Here is a 12,201-nt window from a genome sequence, read left to right on the forward strand (position 1 = left end):
ATATCCAGTACACTTTTGTTGATGTTAAAGCGTTCTAGACTAAAAGTACAAAATAGAGGAGAAAGTAAAGGAGGAAACACTGTGAAGACACATTTAGATAAAAAGCAATTAAGAGAAAAAAATTAAATACAGTCCTAGAGCTGAACAAATTTACATGGTTGTTGAAAAATACGAAGGAGGAAGAATTCCCTTCCAATTGAGTGGATGCCTGCCACAGAGCAGGAACCCCCTCAGCGACAGGCAGGCCCGAGGAGTACACCCAGAGTAGCTGCTGTGAATGATTAGCACTGTCAGCTAATTCAAGGCATAGGGAGAGATCTTAAATTAATGAGAAAAAAAGTGTATGGGGGAGAGAAACTTTCCTGGATTAAGATACATTAAGTATGGAACAGGAGCAGAAATTTCCAATCACTGCAAGTGATGTTAAAACTGGAATAACGACTCCTGTGGAGAATCCAAGAACTACATTCTCTATCCAATCCCCAAACTCAGGCACATACTGTGATGAATACACCACATTCCAGACTAAGGGAAGCGTCTGGCCGGACTGCCTCAATGCTGGAAACCAGAGATGACCAAAGTATAGCTGGGATGGGATTAAGGGAACGTCTCTGAAGTTTACCATGGCAGCTACAAGAGCTACAAATAATTACTGTTGGGAATTAGAGCAGAATTATTTGACTTGCTGCTAAATTGTCACAGTTGAAGTTTTTAAACTGACACTTTCCCCACGACATGCAAACCTTTGTAAGATGTGCAACACTCAGTTACAAGCAGCGAGAAGAAAGGAGGGCAGGAACTTGTTCTCAAAAATTTGACCTTCCTCCCATTTTCACAACTAAATCCTCGGGCCTCTGTTTCCCTCCCCTCAAGTGAATCCACCCCTACTTATGACTAAAATTAACCTTTATAAACCCACGGCTTCAGGCTCATCTCAGATTGCAGCATGCTAGCAAAGCGATTATTCAAAATGTACCGTCCTTGATGAAGTGTTCCATGTCAAAGCTGGGTTAATACGTTTTTCAGTAGGGGGTCACATTCTTGTTTTCCTAGCCTGCAGATCGACCCTTCTGGATTGAAGGGCTCTTTATGCATGGAGGAGTATCTGACACAAACCGAACCGATACGCTACTGGAGCTTTCCAGCAATGACAGCAGGATAAAGGAGGCCTTTGAAGTTCGTGGAGGAGTAGGAAGAGGTGTTAATTTAAAAAGCTTGTCAGTATACCCAAGAGCAGGAGGAGAGCAAAGTACCAATTAATAATTTACACTTCTATTCCATATGTTATCATAGTATCTCAAAACAGTTTGCAAACATTGATTAAGTTTCACGACATCGTCCTGATGCAGACAAGCACGGATGAAGCTCTACTCCTACCAGCTGGGATGTCACTCTGGGAGCATTTTGTTTAGCCGATCTATGCCCCCTCTTCCCCATCTGTTAAATGATGATAATGACGCTATCACACAATGGTTCAGAAGCTTAGTGATTTTGAAATCAACACATTTTTAGATAGAAAAATAGCACACAAGGGCAATATCGTATGCCAGACTACACTCAATTACACTGAACTAAAGCTACCACATTTGACATGGTAACATAGCTAGTGGGAAGAAAACCCTCTATCTTGATTTTATAATACCCTACCGATTTGCTTTGTTCGGTCCCTAAGTACCCTGAGCACTTGAGTTCTAGCTAATGACCAGGATTCTTGGGTAGTGTGTTAACATGAAACTCATTGTAATTACAGTAATTAGATCTGCTGTAGAAAGAATTGTGAGAAATGAAACACTGTCCACAGTAGCCTCTAATTCTCAATTAACACAAAGTAGTTGGTGTGTTTGGAAGCCAGGACAGACATACCCATAGCTGCAAACTCCAGAGGGAATCATCATTTACATTCAGACGGACAGTTGAGCACATTATACTGTTTAATCCTCACTTTGAAAGACAGGTACACGAGCATTGTCCACTTACAGATAGCAAAATGGCAGTTCAGGGAGGCTCTGAGCTGGCAAAGGGCAAAGGCAATCACACATGCTCCCCGCAGCCAGCATTTCACTTCGGGAACTCCTCATTCCCAACCCTGTACTTGGGCTCTTATTTCTAATAAAAAAGCCCACAAACCATCGCTGCTCTGGTCCTAAGGAGAGAGAGCTCCTTCCTCCTTGTTTGGGGCTTTTACGCATAGAATCAAACAGAATTATTTTGCTTAACCATTTTACTAATCTGACTTTTCCAGAAGGACCAAAGATAAAGACAAAATTAACGGCTTCATGAAATACAGCTCTTTTCTTCTCCTGAGCCTGACAGTCACTTCCAAAAGCAGATTGTCATGACAACAAACAACCTGGAGGCAATCCAGCCAATTAATCTGCAGAAGAAGCAGTCATCTCAACCTTGGAAAAGAACACTGCTGCTTTAAGCTTCAGAAGCCAGAAAGAAAAAAAAAAAAAACCCCAACAAAAAACCCCCAAGAAAACCAGCAAGAAACCTTACCACCCGCATTAATCCTATTAGGCTGCCTTAGGCCTGCAGTGAAAAACAACGCAGCCCTCGGTGCAGAGGCAGCAGCAGTACCCGGGCGCTCGTCCCCCAGCAGCTCTTTCTGCCCCCCCAGACAGAGGGTAGGGGCAGGCCGGACCCCCTCTCCGAGGCTCCGATCCCATCCGAGCTGTGTTCCCAGGCTGCGATGGAGCCCAGCCAGCAGGGGAGTTACCTGGATGACCCCTTCAGCCCTTACGTATGGAGCCAAAGGAAAGAGCTCATCGGTTAGGCAGAGGAATGGCACAGAAGATTGTCACCTACCGTTGCTATAAACTCCGTTTTGTTAGCATTGCTGTTGCGTGTTTTCCCTCTTCCCCTGCGAGCGGTCAAGAATATTTATCACCATGTTAAGCTCAGAATTATTTTCTCTTCCACAACGGACTAAATCATCAGTGCAGCCAGATATTAAAGTCATTCTCCTTCAATTTTCCCAATTTCTTCTTCCTTCATACCCTGCTTTATCTCTCTTCATGCGTCCTGCTTCCGATAGGCCCAAGAAGATCACATCTCCCCTGCAAATATCCACCATCTCCCATTTTTTGCCTACTCCGATCTCTCAGTAGTAACCCAGACATTACAATGTTTAGCAGCTGATGCCCAATACACATAATCTGTTAACCTCAAGTCATTCATGTACAATTCACATTTTATAAAATACTATGGTATTAAGTTACAGAAAACAAAACTGAGGAGCACTAGGTGTAGACTTATAGCATCAATTAAAAAGAAATAAACTGCCAGAGATTGTGTTTTGAGATTGTCACAAGACTCAATACACAACAATTTTCAAACAAAAATTTTCTTCCCTGTCCTCATCCTTTTCTCTAAATACAGACACAAGGAAGGGTAGGAATAGATTCTTTCACTGTAGACTTGTCCTGCAGTGAAACATGCCTTTCAGAAAGTAACTGAGCAATGAGGATCTAAACCTTTAAGCCTACACAGATTTAGTTTTCTGGTAAATAGACAGACCACTGAACTACTTAAAACTGAAGTTTTATTATTGATCCCTCTGGGTCCAATCCATCTCTCATAGAAGTCACTAAATGGATTCCCAGCAACTTCAGTGAGCGCTGGATCACAGATTATAAGCACTTCCTGCAAAAGTGCATTTTTACTAATCTGAAAAAGATACCAGTCTGCTGAGCACCGAGAATGAAATGTATGCACGCACACATGCACACTCCACACGTATCACTCTCATTATTTGCAGAATTAGGAAACCACAGCTCTAGCCAACACAGAGCAAGCAAACAGAATCGTATTTTCTACTGAGCCTGTTCTGCATTAATTGGAGTTGGTATAATATTACAGAATAGAATAAACCCCTGTGCCTACCTTGAGGGCTTTCACAGCTTTCTTCATCACTGTTGTCTTGACAGTTATTTTGACTGTCGCACACAAAGCTTTTATCAATGCAAAGACCATTTTTACAGTGGAATCGGGCAGTGGAGCAAAGCAAGGGATTTGCTGCTGCGAAAAGAGAAAGTGAGAACTTTCATTAGAAATTCTCTTACCCAGGCAGTGAAATAGCCGTTAAATAGTCAACGACAATGGGTCACAACTCAACAGTTGGTCAATTCGCTGAGTATGTGGGAGTAACTTGGCAATCAAACCAACCTTGTCTTTCTAAACAGAGAGCTGAAATTTCTAATTCATGCAAGATTCATTACAATTAGCAGAGATTTAGTTCACCCACTGTTGTGATAAGCCTTCTGTTCACTTTCATGAGAGCCCCTATCATGATCACCGTTTGGTGCTCAGCATTTGCTCCCACCGAAGACATATGGAGGGGAGCACTGCCTGCCATAAACACTGCCTGTTGCTTCTCATTACAGCAAACTCAGTTTAGCTCAAGTTTTGTATTATAAGCCAACAACCCTGGCTGAGAACCGCCAGGCAGTGGTTTATTTACCTCTGCTTCTGTCTTTTTTCCATTCTCCTCACTATTTCTAATTGATACAAGGGCAACGTTGACATTTCTCAACTTCTCAGTGTTTGAATTTCAACTCCTTTTTAAGGGTAATATGCACATCACAGTAGCACCCAGAAAGTCCTTTCACATAAGGTTCAGTATTGCACACAGAGCAAAAAACAGAATAGTACTCATTTAGATAGAGCAGTCTTCTCACCCACACGAAACCCAGCAGTAAATATGCTGTAAAATGCTATGTCTAGTTTCATTTAAAGCTTCAAGCAGTGCAGTTTTGAACATTTCTCTTGTACTTCATGGCCAAGGAGGTTTCCTTGATATTCATTTTAGTTTTCTCTTTTCTAATTTCATCCCTCTACTCTTAGCTATAGCCCAGCATACGTAACTACATAATCCCTCCTTGAACAGTGTTTGCACCCTTCATATACAGCATATATAGCCTTATCTTCCAACATAGTCGTTGCTTAGCTGAGATATACATAATTTAGCAGTTTTTAATATCTCCTCATAAATCAATCTCTCTGTCCCTTAATCATTTTTGGCACTCTTCTCTGAACTCCCGCCAGTTTTTGGTAATGAGTCGACTGAAACAGAATGCAACTTTCCAATTGAAAACCTTAAAAAAGCTGTTCAGATGCCTTGTCTGCTTCAAAGTGCTTCTCCGCCACAATAACAAGGGGATTACAGTTCCCAAATACTAACTGCCTTCCTATTTTTTATTCTTTAAAGTAAGAGCTGCCTTTAAAGAGTCTTTAAAAAAAAACATAAAACTTTAAAGTCTGCTGTGCATAGAACATGCAGTATATATTACAAACACTACCAATTCCTCCAGCTCCCCGAAAGCACATTTTATCATGAACATGCCAGATCTCCTTTGGTCTGAAACTGCTGCACACTTGCATAGCATGTTGATTTTCCAGGTCACTTTAGGGCCTACAGTGTTGTTCCTCTACATAAGCAAAACAGTGACCAGACACTTGGATATGCCAGAAAATACCAAGTGCGTGCTTAAACGGCAAAGAGAAACGAGGAGATCAGCAGCATGTTATCATCAGCTGTAAGGTCCCGTTGGAGCGACACACTACAAGCTCATGGGAAATTATGTCATTCTTAACCAACTCCACGGGCTGGTGCGTTTTCAGTCGAGACCTGCCACTTGTCAGTCCACCACCTCAAGGATATTCAAAGCACTTTCGTCAAAACTTGTTTCTAGTCCACTTGTTTTAGCAGAAGCCGAAGTAATTTCCTTAGCCTTCAATCTCCTTTCTCTGGCTTCGCTTGCTCCACAGAGGTGCTCTCTCCCTGCCACAGTCCTCCCAGGGCCCAAACCGGACTCTCCAGGCAAACAACAGACAGCACCTTAAGAGATAGTCGTGCTGTGGGTGAAAGCACGCAGAGAAAGGCAAGTCCTCCAAGAAGCAGACAGCGATAGATCACTGTAAAGATTGCCCCCTTTGTTATCTTTGAAAGCTGGTGTCTGTTGTCCTCCTCCTGACCTTTAAATGTCATTAAAAGGAAAAACTCAGCCTGCTCCAACAAGAGAATGAACAAGTATTTGCTGCAAGCTTCCACCTACTGACCCATGCTTTTACCAGCTCCTGATAATAGCAACAGAGCCGCTGGATCGAACATAACCTTTCCCTACTGCTACGATATATCCCTGCTAGACTTACAGATGCAAATGGATCTATGCAGCCACACGCAGGGGGTTTAGCCCGAGTCAAGTAGTACTTCAGACCATCTCTCTGCTGCGACTTCCCTGCAAGCTGCTGAACAGCTCGGGCTAATACATTGGCAGGAACGTCTGACTTTGCGAACCTCCTTCTCCTTCCAAGAACCTGTTTCACTAAATAACACTTTATTTGCTTTTTGGTTGTTTGAGAACAGGCACAAAGAGAGAAACTCAAATGTGCTGGTGAACAAATAAGTCATATTCCTCAGTGACAAGAAACAGGCAAATAAAAATGAAACAATTTTAAGTCATATTTAATATTTGCCCAATTTAAGTTACACTTGAGCGCAGAGAACCTGTTCAAAGCAAATGTGCAGCTTAAATCTCATTTCAAAGTTACAAAGGGGCTTGAAGCATCATACAGCCATTACATATAAAACAAGACTGAGCTGGACCTTAAAAAAACCACAAAGAGAGACTGTCATTTACAAAGTGAAAAGCACAAGGATCATCTGGGTTGTAAATGACAAGGGAGAATATTTGACTCAGGAACTAAAGCTAACGGACGCTTCCTTTCTAAGTAGTATTAATTAGTCGAAGGACAAAGAAGCTCCCTCACTCACGAGCAGGCTGGCACTTACTGCAGTTTTCCTCATCGCTGCCGTCGGGACAGTCCTCGAAGCCGTTGCACCGAAAGCGGCCGATGATGCAGTGGATGCCGCTAGCGCAGGGGAAGAATGTGGCACCGCATTTGGATTTGGCTTTCGCTGGGAGAAGATACAGACAGAAGAGGGCAAAGATGAGGGACACAATTTACAAAGCAATTTACAAATTGACTTACGTAGCAGTCAGGTTAGGGTGCTCTAGGCAGTGCTGGTGGCACCAACGTTAGGTGCCTTCCAAGCTCCCTATGGCCTGCTTTCAACTGCTTTAAGTTTTTTGTGAGACTTCTCTTGCTTGGGCTCAGTTTTTTCCAATTTGTACAATTTCCAGAATGACTGAAACATTCAAATTTAAAACGAGTCAAATGACCTCTCAAGAGAAATTTAAGTTGCTCAACGCTTTGGAGTACAAGTTTGTAAACTTGGCAGGCAGGTACTCCTAACCGTCCCTTGAAGACCCACATGAATTTGACCAACTGAGAAGCATTGGAGGAAAAATACTAAAATAGAGGGTCACACTTCACAGAAAGTAAGAGCAACTGTCTCCTTTTTGCATGGAAGTCTGTTGTAAATGTCCTGCCTCAGGCATAAGCCCAAGAGACAGACATCTAAACAGGTCCTCAGGTGGCAAAGGTCTAGCTGGACTAGTCACAGCCCCCCCCAACCTGTAGCTATATGTCATGCCGAGTCCACAAACACTAAACAGCAGCAAAAGTCTAGATTTTGTACACCACCAAGCTTCTCTCGCTTGCTCAGAGAAGCCAAACAGTGAAGAACCCAAGGTAGAGATAATGAACATGGCAGCAAGTTCAGAGATCTTTGGGATCTGGAGGCAAACTTGGGCAAAGACAGGTGTACAAAGAGTAAGGAAACATCTGGAGAAGGAAAAGAGGAATACAGAGATATCAAGAGAGTTAGTGTCTTTGGGACAATAAGAAACATAAAAGACCTTCATTAAAGTATTTTTCAGGCTGCAAAAATCAAACTCAAACCAGAAAATGCTATAATTAGCACTGCCTTTATTCAGCACAATTTATATAAAATTGGGTGCAAAAGGAACATGAGTTATATGAATTGCATCTCTTGCTGTACTTCTCTCCATCACCCATTATACAGTTCTTCAGGACAGAAACTACATCTATTTCATAGTACCAGCACAGCTACTCGTATAACACGAAATACTAACAATAGCATCAAAATGGGTTTAACAAATGATTACAGAATCTCATTATGATCTCAAGTACTTCACTGCACAGCAACTCTCCACAGCAAGAAGAGAACACTGCCCTCAGCTAGAGTGATGCAGATTCTTCCACCACAATGCTCAAGGCAAGCACCAGTTAAGTCTTGTAGTATCACCAGCCTGGAACAAAGCAACTCCCAAGTAAAAAACCAATTTAATGAGACATGTGGTTAGATTTTTTTTTCTCCCTTTTGCTTTTTCAAATTAGCACAGGACATGATGGACCACATCATAGGATGCTAAACTCTCCAGAAAGTCCACTCTAAAGCAAAGCCAGTCACTGTGGGAAGAGCATGCTGATAACTGCAGGAAGGTGTGTACGGTGCAATGCAAACACGCAGTAATACCATGCACAGACCATTGATGGGAGAACACCAGAAAAGAAGCCAGCTCCATAACTTGTGGGCCTTTTGAGTAAATGTTTCCTACTCCTACACCAAATCTACAATATGCATTTACAACTCCCAGGTTTTGAGATGTGACAGATCTGGAGATCACAGCAACAGGCAGTCTTTTTATGTAGCCATATGGCACATCAATACGCCAACCTGCACAGTTTTATAAGGCTAGGACAAGGTCAGAGACAACTGGAGTATAGACAAAAAAAAGAAAAGTATATTCAGTAGGGACAAACAGCTTCAGCATTAATTTGGAAGGAATCATCTCTTCCAGGCTTAAAAACTAAGTGCAGCTGTAGCAAAGCCATCTTCCTTCAGAAGAAGGAAGTTATATGCAGAGTGCATATAAACTGTTTTAAACCACAGCTACAGTAACTCTCACTTGATTTAGTGTCCTCCAAAAGCAAATTCCTGCAGTTCCTCTTACATGTTTTTCTGTATTACACCAGTAGTTTTCAGTTAGAATTATGAAGTGTAAAATAGGATGTATCACCGAATTTCACATATTTAACTACCACTTTTTCTGAAGAGTATCCAAGGTTCACTTGGGGGAAAAAAAAAAGTGAAACATTACTTTGTAGAAAAACAGGTGATAAATTACCCTGAACTAGCTGCCGTGCTTAACACCACCGGCAATGGAAAACCCTCAGCCAAGACATTCGAGCCCCTGCAATTCTTCACACAACTTCAAAGAGCAATTTCTGTGTTAAGAGTTTTGAGGCAGACTGATCTCAGCTAAGTAATTCGGTAACCACAAGGTTTGAGGCAGTACCATACCCTTGGTCTTTAAACAAAAGCAGCAAAACAAACACCTCAGCCACAGATTCCCAGACCGCCACTGAAGCAAGCGGTCTGTATTAGCATTTGACCAATATTCAGCACACGAACCAGCCAAGCAAGCTGCTGCTGGGAGCGTGTGGTAATCATACGCGTATGTGAAGAGGTGTCCAATGCTTCACATGTTATGTTTTTGTTGTTGTTTTTCTTTTTCTAAAAAGCTAACATCTTTTGGAAACCATGCAGTGCATTTACATCCCTCGGACCAAATAACTGCCTGTGGACAGCTTCCTTTTTTAGAGATGTATTTTGAGCTAGAACACTTTCAAGAAGAGGAGAGGGAAAAGAAATAAGAAAAGGGGGAAGTGACTGTGGTTTTGCCCCTGTTAACATCTACTGGATCCCATTTCTTCAAGCAGGTTTACTTCAGTCATGTGGGGTCTGAACTCAGAGACTACCAACTTTCTGGCAAATCATATTCAGAGCTGCCCCTTTGCCTTCCCTGAAAATCCTGCCAAATTAAGACTTCAAAATCATTTACTTTTAACATGTCTAATATGGACCATCTCTTATTCTTACAGCCTTCCTCTTCCAGACCGACTTCAGGCTGCAAATCATCAAAACCTGAGCCTCCGGCCCTGTGAAGAGCAGAAGTCACGTGCCTGCACTTTCCTGACCAGAGCTACAAGCAGTGGCGAATTCTGCGAGAGCTCCGTTTCAGGCAGCCCAAAGCACATCTGGGCCATTACCTGGAGCTACCGCAGTAAAGCCATGAGCAATATTTAATGTTTGACCACTTCTGGGGGGAAAAGGTGCTGGAATGACTGAGAACAAAGTTGAGTTTTTGGAAAATGCACTCTTTCTTCTGTCCAAAGCATCCCAATACCCCATCAAAAAGAGGGAGAAGCCACTCGGAACAATGATTTAATTACTTAGATAGCTCTATAAAGTTTAGTTCAACATTTTCTCCCCAGACCTTTTCCTATCTCCTCCTTCTCTTGAAACAGCAGCCAGAGAACAAGAAAATTCTGGTTTAGCATAACTGTTTATTGAAAGAGCACATACCAGTAACCACAGACCAAAAACAAACAAGAAACTAAACACCTTCAAGTTATCTCTAAGTTTCCCTTTTACATAGTCCACTGATTTTTGGATTGTTTTAAACTCAAGGGAGGGAAAAAACAACAAACAAAACCCAAATGCAATTCTCCTTATTTGCACCAGGCATGATACATACACAAACCAATCCCAATTCAAACTTACATTTACATTAGACACCCCGGAAAGATAAAAGAGCATTTCAAACACCATAGTGATTCACTAGTCACACAGCTAGCCATTTACTAGACACAAGTCTCACTCCCAAACAGAACTAACTCAGTTTTCCAAGTTCCAATTCCAGACACAAAATGTGTTTCTCATATGCTGGGCATAAATGTAGGAAAAATGAGAAACCAGTGCTGACTTATTCCAAGCCACGTCCCCTGACTCTGGAGAACTCCACTGGGGAATTTCTGCTTTATTTTCTATTTGACATCCTTTTTGTCCTCTGGCACCGTTTTCCCAAGGTTTTCAAGCAAGTGTTGTTTGGTCATTGCTCACAAAGTTCACAATCATTTCTTCCTGAGCAGAAATGCACCTTCCCATTCTGCAAAGATCTCTGGAGATACCCTTAACATGAAGGGGCAATCCATTTTCTTCAGGTCTTCGGCACCCTCACAAGTAACAGATATGCATACCAGGATCACGACCACCTGTAGCAGATTCAAAGTCATGTGCTGCACTATTCACAGCACTCCTCTGCAATTCCTACTCCCATTACAGGACTGTTACGAAAAAGGGTTCCTTCTCCTCTGCTCATCATTGTCTCTTCTACTGCACAGGTCTCAAGTTTTTAGGCAGATCTGTATGTGAGAAGCTTTATGTTTATTAACAGCAGCTACCTATATGGCTCCTTCAGTGACTTCAGCCTTGATAAGCTTTCAAGGACATTGTTATCTTTGCAATCTATATCCTTCTGTTGCATTTGGCTGAAATGGGCTCAGGGTAATAAAAAATTATTGGGCTATCAGGAAATGACAAAAGAGAAGTGAAAAAGGACACGGACTCGTGTGGATCATCTGACCTTATTTAGCCTTGGTGTTATAACCAGCTAAAGGGAAGGGAGTAGTTGATTATTTTTGAAGGAACTGGCAAGTCCTCCCGAGCCTAGGTCTCCAGAACCTAAGAACTGAGAGAACACACGGTGGAGGGGAAGGGGTAAGGACTGACGGACACACTTGAAGGAAATCACACGGCAATTTACAAACCTGTGTCTAAAGAAAGGCCACTCAAATAGCAGATCCAGCCTGGATCCAATTGCAGAAATATAGCAAGTACAAAACCCACCCCAAATAACCTGACATTCAACCAATATGTGAACCTATGGCAGAAAAGGATCAATTCACTCCAGCTCCACTCTTCATTTCTTACCTAGTCATGGCAAAAGCAATCCAGGACTGAAACATTAACATGAACCTGTATTTACACTACACAAAAGTGAATTGCCATGGTATTTAGAAAGAGGTGTCGGTGAACTACCATGCACTGGAGGAGCCTCCTCTGACTCCATTAGCCATGGGAAGAAATTGCTCTTCGCTAAAATATTCTTCTCGCCTCTTAAAATTCAAACGTGAAGCAAGTGGTGAAGATGGTGGCAGAGAACTGCTGGCCACAATATAAGCTTGCCAAATGTTCCCGCCAGGTTGGTTTACTTAAGTTCAAGAAAACTATTTTGGCAGTTTTATGTGTGAGCGTGTGAAGTTGCTCCTTATGCTATGCAGAAACCGATCCTCCCACCCCCTTCTTTTAAGGCTCTAAAAAAATAGTAACTTCCCATCAGGACCAGTTGTACATTCTGCTGAAGATGTGACAGTTTGCAGGCATGGCTCTACAGCATTAACAGAAAAACATTTTGCTATCTTTAGGGT

General features: G+C 42.2%; 1 protein-coding gene across 1 annotated transcript in view; it reads right to left on the reverse strand.

Moving 5' to 3' along the window:
- Positions 1–12,201, reverse strand: part of LDLRAD3 (low density lipoprotein receptor class A domain containing 3) — an 85,338-nt gene that overhangs the window by 48,814 nt on the left and 24,323 nt on the right. Inside the window, exons 3-4 of the mRNA XM_010586030.1 lie at positions 6,794–6,919; positions 3,886–4,020 (exon numbers count right to left, since the gene is read on the reverse strand). Coding sequence (XP_010584332.1) covers positions 3,886–4,020; positions 6,794–6,919 — 261 coding nt within the window. The remainder of the gene's footprint in view (positions 1–3,885; positions 4,021–6,793; positions 6,920–12,201) is intronic.

Source organism: Haliaeetus leucocephalus, unplaced genomic scaffold (assembly GCF_000737465.1).
Source record: "Haliaeetus leucocephalus isolate CR32 unplaced genomic scaffold, Haliaeetus_leucocephalus-4.0 Scaffold138, whole genome shotgun sequence".
Classification (NCBI taxonomy): Eukaryota; Metazoa; Chordata; class Aves; order Accipitriformes; family Accipitridae; genus Haliaeetus; species Haliaeetus leucocephalus.